The sequence below is a fragment of the Protopterus annectens genome, chromosome 10.part0, assembly GCF_019279795.1.
Source record: "Protopterus annectens isolate FY-2018-M chromosome 10.part0, PAN1.0, whole genome shotgun sequence".
NCBI lineage: Eukaryota > Metazoa > Chordata > Ceratodontiformes > Protopteridae > Protopterus > Protopterus annectens.
Window position 1 is genome coordinate 1,368,003,019 of NC_056744.1, and position 13,983 is coordinate 1,368,017,001.

Sequence of the window (13,983 nt, forward strand, 5' to 3'; positions counted from 1 at the left end):
TTTAGTTTTAAAAGTATGTTGGAAAGAAGTAAAGAAGGGAACAGATACTATAAGAAGAGCAAGATGATAAAGTGTGGACATTGCTCACAATGCCAGTACATATTAGAAGGAGGTAGTGTAAAAATCCCAGGATTTGGAGTTGTGTTTTTGAACCATAAATTTAACTGTGGTAGTAAGAATATACATTGCTATGTTCCAGGGTTGTGACAACTATTATATAGGCAAAACAAAGAATGTCTTTAGGAAATGTATTTATCAGCATGTATAGGATATTAACAAAGAAAATCTTAATAATGCAAAACATATCAATCAGTTTCCCCACCATTGTTTTCGATTTCTAGCCATAGATCAGGTTGAGAATAACAGTATGGGTGGCCCTATGGATCTGTTTCTTGAGTATAAAGAACTTATGTGGCAATTGAAGGTTAATGCCACCAACCCACATGGGCTGAATGATGTAGTTTCCCTATCTAGTTATTTAAAACTAAAGGCTGATTTTCACTTATAAGTGTTCCAATTCAGGGCTAAAAATCTTTAAGTAATGGTTAGCTAATTTTTACATACACAGATTGGGTATGTGTTATAATGTTTACTATCAAATGACTGAAATTCAAAAGACTGAATCCCAAAAAGACTGTAAATGTAAAATACTGAATACATTTTTAATGCAAGAGGCAAGCCCCCCTGCTCCCCTCATGTGAGGGACTGCGCCCCCCCATACCCCCTGCTAACTATATGTACCAACACCAAGATTGTACAACAGTGGAGAAGGGCAGATTCCATCATTCAATATTTTGAATTTTCAGTCTTTTTGGGATTCAGTCTTTTGATTTTCAGTTATTTGATAGTAAACCGTGTTATACTGTCTTATTTTTATTTTGTTAGTGCAGGTTGATTATACAACTTGTGGTTTTATGTAATAGTTTTGCATATCAATAACAAAAATTAGCATTATTTATTTTTGTAAAAATAGTGTACGTGTGTTGTGACTATTTTATAAAAAATTTTAGGGTGTTAGAAACACATTTTCGCTTTAATTGAAGTGTGTCACATGATCCAGCCTGGCTATAAAAGGAAGGTGTAAATTAATTGGTTTTATTCTGATGAAGTCAAGTGTAATACTGATGAAAGCACTCAATAAAAGGTTGCAGAGTCCAGTTTCAACCTTGGAGTTCATTCTTCTTTGTTATTTTATGACTCTTTTTCTGAGACTATTGCTAGAATGTGCCCATGTTTTCAGTGAAAGAACACTGAGGTTTCTCATACCTTCAGAAAATATTTTGAGTTGTTACAGAAGGATTTTCCAGAACCTACACCCATTCCTCCTGTTCAGTCTGCTTTAAAGGATGTGTGTCTTACTACCTGCAGTTTTCCTGATAGTCAGCAAGCTGCCCCTAAAAAGCATGATAGGACGCATAAACTTCCTTGGTCTTTTAAAATTTGATACACTATTTCTAAACTGGACCAGCAGCTAAATTTTTAGTTGATCCCAATGCTGCTAAGCATTTAGTTAATTGCAATCCTACTCTTTGTATTAAGGATGGGAGAATTATTGATACGTGTGGGGAAAAACACATATACTTCTGCAGCTTTGATTTTACAGAATTTTACATTGTCAGGCTGGTATGTTAAAGTTTGTTTTGACAAATTGTGAAAGTATGAGAAATGTTTTATTTGTAATTTCTTCTTGTGATGAAAAGTTTTACTTTAAATAACTTAGTTTTTCTATTGCTCAGGTCACACTACTCATTGTTTAGAATGTATGTATGACTCTGTTGGTACTTTTTCCAAGGCTATGTCCACTGGTATTGTTTTGGGAGTTTTGCATAGTTGCAATTTCAGAACCTCCCACATGAAGTTAAAAATGAGATTTTAAATTCTCCCTTGGATAGAGATTTAGTATTTGGCCTAACTGCTGTAGAGATGATCAGAACATTTGATGAAAGGGGCAAGCTGATTCAAGGAGTCTTTCAAATTTTTCAGCCATCCTTTTCCAATTTGTCTGAACGATTTTATATCCTCTCATCCAATTTTGTCAAAAATCAGAATAAACAGTCTCAATAATTTTCAGGTATGCAGACATTTAAGAAGAAATGGGAAGGGGGTTCCAAAAAGAAGTTTTGAACTTCCCAAAACCAAGGATAGTTCAACAAGTCTAAATGACTTTTCAGGAGATCTTGTGACCCCTCCCATCCTTGCTCCTTTTTTCCCCAGAAGGTCTGAATCTCCATTTTTCTCTTTGGCAATAGGTTGTTTCAGACAAATAGTTCAGAAATTCATTCATTCATCAAGTTACAGATAGTAGTAGAAGGAAATTCCTCCTATCCAAGGAATCATTTACTGAGGATATGCAGGTACTAATGGAGGCAAGAGAGCCTGGAACTTGAAAGTCATATATTAGCAAATGGAAATCATTTTCTTGACGGTGTCAAAAGCATAACCAGCACCCATTTAGTGCTAGTTGTTCTCTGGTTATACAATATTTGTGTGAGTTACTATCCTATAGCCTTTCTTATTCCTCTATTAAGGTTTATTTATTGGCCATTTCAGCACATCTTTTCATGAATCCTCTTCTTTAAATGCAGTCTCATATCAAAATGTTCTTGAAAGGGGTTTTGTATAAGTGATCTGCATGAAAACCAGTAGTCCCTGCTTGGGATCTTATTTTTGTGTTAGTGAAGTGAATACTTGCTTCCTTTGAATCAACTAATATGGCTGGGTTGAGGTTCTTAACATGAGAAACAGTTTTACTGATTGCTGACCTCTGCAAAAAGGATATTTGTTTTGCATGCTCGTATGGAGAGTCAGTCTTATCTCATTTTCCATAAGTACAGGATTACTTTGAGAACTAATCCTTATTTTTATGTCTGAAATAGTATCCAAGTTTGCCTTAAGTCAAACTATGCATCTCCCCAGTTTCTTTCCTCAATTTAAAATGAGGCAGAATGGATCCTCCATACCTTGACTGTCCACAGGCAAATGAGGTACTATCTTGACAGAATGAAATCTTTCAGATTTTTGTATCAATTTTCATTCACCTGTGTCAGAACAGACTGTTACCAGTTTGTTGTCAAAGGCTATTACCTTTTGTTATACTCACCATAACAAAACCATTCCAAGCAGGATGAAGGTACATTATACCAGGGTCTAGGCTTCATCTATGGCTTTTTTGATAAGGTTATCTTCTAGAAGTTTTCTTGAAGCTTCTACTTAGTCCTCTTTACATACTTTTACAAAACACTGTAAACTTGATTCCTTTTCTAAGTCTAGATCAAGCTTTGCTAGAACAATTCTGCAGGGGCTCCGGGACTCTTCTCCTTCCACCTCCCAAATGTAGCTAGCTATGGAAATCTACCAATATCGCTAAGGCAGTGATCAATATCATGATGAACACAGTACAGTTGTGCAAGTTGAGCTTACCATAACAGTAGATGTTCAGATGATCACTACAGCGGTAGCCACTCCCTTCCTCCATCCCTATTGTTTTTGATATGTTTTTTTTACGCCAGGCTATAAACATTCATTTTTTTTTTTTTGCTCCTAGCATTGTCTTTTCAGGGCTTGGCTTCTTTTCTCTGGCAGCAGGAAAGCTCTGAAGAGCTTCATGCCCAAACATCTCTTTAGAGTCAGCTAGAGCATATTGACAGTTGGGTGCATGGAAGGTGTCCTGAAGCTCTGGAAACTGGACAGCTGTCATATCCTTGTCAGGATATTACCCATGTAGTTAAGGCTACTGCAGCAGTGATCATTCAAATAATTACTGTTATGGTAAGTTAATCTTACACTTCTGTACCTTCTCCAATCAGGGTTTAATGCACAGTTTGCTCATTCGCTGATAGTGCCTAAGTTGCAGTCATCAGCAAATTTGATAAACCATACTTCTAGGATATTGGCATGCATATCTGCAGAATTAATGCCAAACAGGAGAGAGCCCAGCACTGATTCTGGGGTAAACATCACACCCACTATTTACAGATTTATTTTCAGAGAGGGTACCAGCAACTTTCACAAACAGGGACTCTGTTGGCTAGCTAGTTTGCAATCCGGTGGACAAATTATGAGTATACATTGTTTGTATACTTTTTTAGTAATGCCAGCATGGGGGATAATGCCAAAAGCCTTGGCAGCTTCAGATAAGCAGTGTGCAAACAGTGTTCACAGCCTCTGTTACCATTTCAAGATAGCAGGTATGTAGGTTAAAGTGGCTTGTACTGGATTTGCAGGAGCAGCATACTGTTTGCATTTATTATTAATTTAAGAAATGTTAGTTCTTTGAAAAATCGTTTTCAAAGAAGAATAGTATTAAACCTAGCAAGGAACCTTGCAGTACATTTGTGTTAAGTTTTCAAACAGTACATGTTGTACAGTTTCTTAATATTGTGAGTTCCCACCAGAAATGTTTATTCCTTGTTATATTTAGGGTGGGCAGGTACTGCATCTATTTATGTACTGGTAAAAGTTGAAGCTGAATGTGGCAGCTGCCTCATTTAGGTTCACTTGAGGCAGTTTGTTGGCAGATTAGCATAGGTCTTCTACAAGCTGAACTAGGTCTTCCATGAAGAATTCCCTAAAGCAGTCTCATTTAGTGACGGGGTGGTGCAGTAGGGCTGACAGAGAAGATGACTGGTTTGTGGTCAGATTTAACAAAGGATGAGGAGATGTGGGATGGGGTAGAAGCAGAACCTAGGTTAGCAAGGACCAGGTTAAGGATATTAGGCTCTTTAGTGGCTAGTTGTATAATTTGCTCCAGAGCATCGGTATTAACAAAGTGTAGTAATTACTGACTGTATCCATTTTTAGAGGTGTAACTGTAGAAATTAATGTTTGGGTAATTAAAGTCCCGTATATATTTAAACTAATCAATTGTTTTGAGGCAGGTTCCATGATCTTTAGGGGACTCTGATAGAAAGCTATAGCATGCAATGAAATAATAGGTGGAATTGCTGAGGGTGAGAGCTCCCAGCTCAAAGTTTGGGTATTGCATAATTTTTCTTTGTACCGTTTGCCTCTGATAGCTGCTGTCCATCAGTTTCACCCAAAGTCAGTCGTCCCATTTGTTCACCATCAATGGGGCAAGGATTAATCAGGAGGGACCATAATTTAGACAGCCCTCAGGTATCATTTGAGCTTTTTTCCTCTTTTGATCTCCTCATTCCCTACACAAACACCCAGTGATGCATAAGGAAGTGATGTTCAGCGGAATGACAGAGGAAGATATCCCCTTGCATTGGAATGGGATGTTCCCTCAGAAATTCTTGCCCACTCCCCAAGGCAGAATCAATGAGCTTATTTGTCTCCACCTGGACGTTAGCACTGCCCATTGTGCCTCCAAGTGCATGCAACCCCCGCACCCCTCCCCTGTGGAGAGACAAGCATCCAATACCTTTTTATTCATCCCTCCTCCCTGCTTGGTTCCTCCATTGCTATTGCCACTAGTGACCTAGGATGCAGCTAGGTATCCATCTAAACATCAGAAGAAGGGTAGATCCCAAAGATACTAATACTATCAGACCAAGGACTTGCTACTTAATCTCCTGTATCTTTGTCAATGGCAGAAATGAAGACTAATGGCTGTATAAGAGAAGATAGTTAACTTATAATCTTTCCACAGGGTCATGACTTTTATAACCAACATTTGGCAGGGTCAGTGTTGTAGAAGAACTACATTTTGTAGCATCATTGCTCAGTAGCAACGTCAGTCCTATGAGTCTGCAGTAGAAAATGCAGTTGAGAGTCTACCAATTGGCGATACATTTCAAGAAGACTCTGCCCCTGCTAACACACACACACACACACACACACACACACACACACACATACACACACACACACACACACACACACACACACACACACACACACACACACACACACACACACAGACACACACACACAAACATATACACAAACACACACACAAACACAAACACTCACACCCACACACACACACACACACATGCACACACACACACACAAACACACACCAAACATATACACACACACACACACACACACACACACACACACACACACACACACACACACACACACACACACATGCACACACACACACACACACACACACACACACACACACACACACACACACACACACACACACACACACACACACACACACACACACACACACACACACACACATTGTGTGTAAGGTTTGATTTACTGATCTGACATGATGTGAAACATCATGGATTATTGTTATTATACAGTACCTCTGTTTTTAAGAAGAAGAAATCACTTACCTTTTTAAATAATGGTGTTATATTTTTCTGTGTATTGTCTTCTCACCATGTTGAGTAGCTGGGGAAGACTTCCTAGTCTACCACACATGCTTAGGACATGTATGTTCTGCTACAAATAGAGTACATTAGGCCAACTTCACACTTCTTAAGACTGGTGTGGTATCCTTCAAGGCCCATGAGCCATTGGAAACCACAACCCATGCTGCTGAATCCCTTACAAATGCTTTCTACGAGCACCGCCAGGATTGCATGGATCAAGCAATCCCAAATAAAATCAAGACCATTTCCACCAAAGGCAAGCGCCCGATCTGGGGGACCCCAGCCATAAACAAACTTTACAACAAGAGGAGAAAGCTACTACAAGATAGAGCAAAATCCCTAAAAGGGAAGACATCTCTGATCAATACTAGTAAAAAACTACGATCACTCATAAAATCATCCAAGGCCAACTTTGAGAGAAAAATCGCCAAGGACTCAAAAGACAATCATAAGGCCTTCTTTAGCTATGTTAGACATCTGGGTGGAAACTCCCAGATATGCTCAGAATTAGTCCAAAATGATACAAAAATCACTGAACCCACAGACATTGCAAACATACTGGCAGACAGGTTCAGTGAAAATTTCTCCCTCCCCCCCAAAAGGAGAAATATCTATCCCAGCAGAGTGTAGCCTCCCAATCATCTCAAATGCCCAGGTCAATGGGACTGGATGGTGTCCCCGGCTGTGTGCTACACGAACTCAATGAGGAACTAAACCCACACATAAGGCTGCTGTTTAATCTTAGCCTTACCACAGGATAAGTACCCAAAGAGTGGCGTACAGCAACTGTGGTCCCACTCCACAAAGGTGGTGCTTCTACGGACCCTGGTAATTACCTCCCCATAAGCTTAACAAGCCTGGTCTGCAAAGCTATGGAGAGGATCATAATGGAACTCATAAATAAAGACATAGGGGACCTACAGACATTGGATCCTACCCAATTCGGCTTTGTCAAGGGCAGATCATGCCTCTTGAACTTGGTCAACTTTTTTGAAACAGTCACCAAGGCCATTGATGAGGGTATGGCAGTTCACACAGCCTACCTTGACCTTGCAAAAGCTTTCGACACAATACCCCACTCGAGTATCATAGAAAAGCTCACCAGCTTAAATGTAAACCCATATGTCACAAGATGGGTTGCAAACTGGCTCAAGGACAGAGCCCACAGGGTTAGGGTTGCTGGTGGCATGTCAGACTCCAAGCCGGTCACAAGCGGTGTCCCACAGGGCTCAGTCCTGGGCCCCCTCTTGTTTGGCATCTACTTTTCAGAAGAGCAGGCAAACATAGGAGGATTGTGGCTGACAAAATTTGCAGATGACTGCAAACTGGGCGCCATAGTTGAAAATCCATCAGACACAGATATCCCTCAGAGAGGTCTCATAGAAACGGATAACTGGTGCCAGAGCCATGGCCTTAAGCTAAACGCCAAAAAATGTATAGTCATACCCTTTGGTAAAAACAAGGTAACCCCAAGTTACCACATAGGTGGCAATCCATTAAGCACAAAAGAGGTTATCAGGGACCTGGGGACCCAAGTTGACAGTAACCTTTCTTTTGACACTCACATTGCCAAAGTGGTTAGGAGGACCTTCTACATTGCCCACCTGATTATGAAGGGATTCACATCCAGATCAAGGGAGGTCATTGTTCCCCTGTACTCTTCACTTATCAGACCAATGATTGAGTACAATGCCCCATTCGGAATGCATCTTACCCGACACCTGCAGCAATTGGAAAGACCCCAAAAGTTCCTCACCAAAAGGATAAAGGGGCTCAAAAATATGCCATATGCTGCCCGACTGAAGAAACTCCAGCTCTATTCAGTCGCATACCGTCTGCTCAGAGGTGACCTGTGCCTGACATACAAGGCCATGTCCAACCCGGAATTAATGGACATGCTCCACCTCAAAAAATCCAAATCCACCAGAGCCACACAAGCAAGAGACTTAAACCTCAACACGGATAAAAATAGGACATGCTGGAGGGACAGATTCATCACCCAGAGACTCCCTATGCTGTGGAACAGAATCCCAGTCCATGTGAGACAGAGCACCTCACTGGCTCTGTTCAAGAGGAATCTTGACCAGTGGATGGGAGATCGTAGGTTTACCCCAGGGATCATCTCTGTATCACTGCTGGACAGAGGCACGGCAAACTAATGGGTATAGTATTCTTCAACCTAAGGGGTGGTGAAAGCCACACAACTCTGGCTAGGCTTATAAATGCCCTAGGGCAGATAGCCTAGTATGAACCTATGAACGTATGACCCTATGAACCTATGTGCACTTTCCTCCACTCATTTTCTTTAATCAGGAGTGTGCATGTGACTTAATTCAAATTTTCGCAGAGCATTTTTAAAGCCTGTACTTCTCCACAACCTACTCAATTTCTTTCTTCTAATTTTACGTTACACCCCTTAAAAATGAAAGACAGGTACTACCCTCAGAAGATAATTTATCTTCATATTCTGAACATGAGTATTTGGTCTACCTCTCTGAGCTTTAACCCCCAAAGAGGTAACAGATTCATTGTCTCCTAACTCTTTATAAGAAACACTATGTTTTGGTGATACTATTCATAAAATGATGCAGCATTTCAACAAAGAAAAAAATCAAGAGTCTGATATAGAAAAACAAAAAAAAGTATTATAACTTAGTACACACGGAACTTCAAAATCCCTCTGAAATTCATCCTGTCTTTGAGGCTTTGGAGGGCACTTTCTTGTCTGTTTCTGCGGCACCTGAATCAGAATCCCTCTATGCCTAAAAAAAACAGAAGGGGTTTGATAAACTATTTGTCATTAAATATTTGTACAAAAATCCATCCTCCAATCCAGCAGTGGTTTCACTAGAATCTGATAAAGCTTCTGAACTAGTGCCTTCTACTGCTTTAACAAATGACAGAGACAGTAAGGTCATGGCTAGATACAGAAAGAAATCATACACTTCTGCCCTTGCAGTATAATTCATAAGTACATAACTTCATGGGTAAGTATTAGGCTAGCTGCCGTTGTTGGTCATTTTAAGACTGACCAGTTTCTTTTTCTTGTGGTCAAATTAACCTGCCCCATTTGGTTAAAGATTGGCCTTAGCCATCCCTAGTTGATAATTATTTATTACCCCATAAGAATAACTGAGATCATTTAATAGATAATTTAAGGAGACCCATACATGAGAAAAAGCATTTAGGAGCTGCCTCTATATGTTAGTAGTTTAAGGGGAAGTCCTGGAGTAAATTTTCTGTTTCCCATTCATAGATCCACTTTGTGCTTGAATATAGATAGGGATGAACTTTCTTTTATGTGGTTGGGGAGTCTGTTCTAGAGCAGCGGTATCCTCTGCACGATATACCTTTACCTTCAAACCATTCTGTTTGTGTTCTTCAAGAAATCAACACATATCTTCTTAAGTCAGATGTGTATTTAAATAACATGTCAAAAATATACATTTTGAGTAACTAGCTGTTCTTAATAATTTCTTCACAGGTGTTTCCAGTATTGCTCACACAAATTCTTCCAGTATGTCTATAACTGCTGTGGCTACCACAGGCAACACCACAACTTCTACCACCCATGCATCAACATCACAAGGTGACTAACACGCATTCAGTTACTGCAATCATACATTATCTCAGCTTGCCTAATGTGTATTAGGAACCATGTTAACTATAAATTGCTCTTGACTACAGGTTGTATTTTCAGCTGTTTTCATTACTTCTTTCCAACATACTTTTAAAACTAAGGTCTTTTGTATACACCACCAGAGGTTTTTCCCCCACCTTTTTAGTAAACTCCTCTTCACCTCTAAAGATGAACCAGTTCTTGTTGGGTTCTCAAAAGCTTGCACAGTGTGCCTGATTAGTGTAAGAGGTAATATTTGCATTATGGCAGCCGAGCGATCCACATACGTGCACGTTTGACGTGAGCGAGCGCTTTTGCACTAGTGCTGCACATTCCCAGTCCCCATATGCAAATTACCCCATTTACAGGTGAAAACCATGCAAATGAGGTAAATCTGCTATCCAAGAACCTGGAATCAGGGCATGCAGGACTAGCATAATATGCAGAAATGTATTCGGTTAGTAACCGAGTACAGTTCTGCAAAATCCAAAACGGGGACATGACAGCTCCAAATAAATGCTGCATATCATTGAGGAAGCATGCCAATGGCCAAGTATAAGGCCATTGCCATTGCAAACAATGCAAAATGTAAAAAATGGAACTTTTATTTTATGACTGCTGATCACGACTGTCTAAGCAAAGGGCAGCGGCGCGCAAATGGGTTCAGTGGGAAAATAAGAAAATAAACCTAAAACAAGCATTCCAACTAAAATCAGTATTCTGCCGTGCAAATCAATGGCAGGCAAAAGATAATCCGGCCAGTGAATAGTGGCTGCTAAGGGGGGAGGCTCAGTGTGACACATGTAACTATGCATTAGCAGGCAATCCTATGCAAATGAGGGGAAGGATAGTGAATCCTAGTTTTCTCCAGCATGTGAGACAGGTCCCAACAGTGGAAGAGTATGAATAGCCGAGTGCAAGACTAGGAGGTAGGTGACATCATGGGGAGGATGTCAGACATACTGTAAGTGGATTGGAGCCCTGTGTCTCGGGTTTGCTCCTAGCTTAGCACAGCTAAGCTAGGGGGTGTGTCTAAACCTGCCTAGCACTTTTGACAAAGTGTAAGCGGATGTGCGTGCCGCACACCGGGATTTACAGCAAGATAAAGAAAGTTAAACCAGGAAATAGCAGCAGTGTGCACATTGGAGTACTCTGATTGCGCGGCGCTTCCCCGGGCTGAAACAGAAGGGCAATGGGAAGGGAAAACAGCAGTAGGAAGGTAATCAAGGGGTACTAGGTAGTTGCCAGGTGAAACATATCAGAACCAGCCAATGACACAGGAAGCAGACCAGCCCAGCCCAGATCACTACTATAAACTATGCAAACACCTACCCCTCTGGGTTTTCCCACAGCCTACACCACCGGTGTAAACAAGTGGGGAACTTTTAACACTTACAGCAGTGAAATTTTAGGGGCTGCAGTAGCTATCATACAACTTGTGGAAGAAGCTGATGGTGGTGAGGATGTGAATGCTGCCGACCAACCCACAGTGAGGAGACGGAGAAGAGTGTACAGATTCAGGGTAACCTACCAAGGGCTACATGAGCTGGAGATAGTGGAGCGCTATAGGGTGGACAGGGACCTCCTTCAGCAAATAGTTAAGCTGTGCAGGCCACACCTGACACACAGAACTAACAGAGGGGAACCCATCCCAGTGGATACCAAGGTATGTGTAGGCCTAAGAATACTAGCTACAGGTACCATCCAAAGGCCAACTGGGGATATGATGGGGATTTCACAGGCATCAGCATCCAGGGTACTCCACCAGTTCCTGGATGCCATGTCAGCACATGTCGGTGAGCATGTATATTTCCACATCACCCATGAGATGTTGGCCAGCAATATGCATCTCTTCCACCAAATAGCAGAATACCCTGAGGTAGTGGGTGCAATAGACTGCACGATACAAATCAAAGCACCACCCGGTGAGCAGAGTAGGGTCTACATCAACCACAAGGGCTTCCTCTCTGTCAACTGCCAGGTCATGTGTGATGCCCAGGGCATAATACTGAACGTGTGTGCTGGCTGCTCGGGAAGCTATCATGATTCCCACATCTGGCATCTGACACAGCTGTACCAGAAATTTGCCAGCGAGGACATCCCACACGGACACCTAGTGGGGGATGCTGGATTCGCACTGGAGCTGTGGCTGATGATACCCATCAGAAACGCACACACACCTGAACAAGAACTCCATAGTGAGGCACACGTACAAACAAGAATCATAATAGAGCATGTGTTTGGGATGCTCAAGTCATGGTTCCAGTGCCTGGACACATCCGCAGGAGCCTTGCCATACTCACCAACTACATGTACCCAAATCATCCTTCTGTGTGCCATGCTACACAATATGATCCTGCAGAAACAGCTGCAATAGGAGCAGCATGGGGCAGGGTGACACAGCCCCACCACCAATGCCAAGGACTGCACAGGCACAGAGTGACTCAGAGGAGGAACAACCTAAGCCTGCCCCAGTAGGCAGAAGGAGGCATGCCCAGCATGCCCTGGCCCTGGCAAAGAGGCAACGCATAGCACATACTCTGACACAGGAGGGACCCAGGGAATAGCACTTCTCTCTGACTCTCACAGACAGTGAAAAGGATGCCAAACATTATACTACCTGTGCCTAATCATGCGTATGGAGTGTACTATGTGCATCTGACATTGGCAGCCCTGCAGCACCATCCTCAATACTGAGACACCCACAAAATAAGGGACTCACACATGCCAGTCAGGAGGGGGGGGGGTCACATACCCAACAACAGTCAAAGCCAGCTGGACAAGTGTAGACAAACTCAAACAAATGCTGTACTATGGCCTCTGAATGAGGGCTATGGGTAACCACCCACCCAGGCCTACATAGACAGACTACAGCAAGCCAGGTTGTGGGAAGTCAGTTGTGAAGGCTAGGAAGTCAGAAACTAATATGTAGGTAATCAAAAGATAAGAACTGTAGTACACTGGTATGGCCTAGCCAGCACAATAGGTAAGACTACAGACTGAAATGGAGTACATGACATACCAGTACAGTCCTAGCAAATGTGTACAAGTGTCAGGTGTACCCCCCATCCTACATAGAAATATAGTAACAGTCAGGTGTGCTGCCCCCAATCCTGTGTAGAAACATAGAAATAGTCAGGTGTTCCCCTCGCTATGCAGACATGTAGCAACAGTCAATGCCAAATGATCGATGGATACCCTGCAGACACAGCATGCTACCTGTTGGTGTACAACACAAAGGTCAGCACTGCAGTACAAACCACCTGGACATGATCCACACATGCAATACAGACGGCCTTACTGGGCATGCTCACACACAGAGAAATGAAGGCAATGTCAGTCATCAACATACTGAAAGGTCATACTGGGCATGCTCACACACTTAAACACATGAAGGAAATGTCTGCAAACACCAGTGGACCAGACATATCTGGCAGTTGCAATTGTTAGTGCAGACACTTGTCAGTATGCACCACTCATGCCTTGCACATACAGTGGATAGGAATACAAACATATATGTAAGGACAACACACTATAATAAGCCAATGGTAGATGGACATAGATGTGTGGAAGAGGGTGACAGTGACAAGGAGCCATCCAGGCCTGTCCCACCCAGCACACAGCCAAAGGGCAGAAAAACACATGAGGTGCAGATGTCACTCACTGCAGATACTAGTGACCAGTACCTGTCAGCACCACAGACTATGTGGTGCATGTCCAGCTGTGCAACATAACTGTACAAGGAAGTAGTCATTTAGTAGCTGTATACACGTACCTGTGATATATGACCCCGTGTGTGGCTGCATGTGGTGTGTCACCCCTACATGAATGGGTAATGGCCCATGCACACACCACCCACCCCATAGTGCTACTATGACAAGCCTGCTGAGGTCATCCAATGTGAAATACACCTTTGGGAGAGTTGTAGCCCAGTAATCTCTGCGGTGTGTCCCATAATTACGTACTGCTATAGTGTGATAAACTAGTTAGGTAGGAGTTCTAACCCTGGACCTGGCAACTGTGAGTGTGTGTCAGTGTTTGTGTGCATGTCTGTCTGTCTCT

The 13,983-nt window shown here is 42.1% G+C and overlaps 1 protein-coding gene across 1 annotated transcript in view; it reads left to right on the plus strand.

The window, feature by feature from the left end:
• The window catches only part of LOC122814279 (receptor-type tyrosine-protein phosphatase C-like), a 2,027,173-nt gene that overhangs the window by 381,253 nt on the left and 1,631,937 nt on the right, over positions 1–13,983 (plus strand). Inside the window, exon 9 of the mRNA XM_044086870.1 lies at positions 9,787–9,891. Coding sequence (XP_043942805.1) covers positions 9,787–9,891 — 105 coding nt within the window. The remainder of the gene's footprint in view (positions 1–9,786; positions 9,892–13,983) is intronic.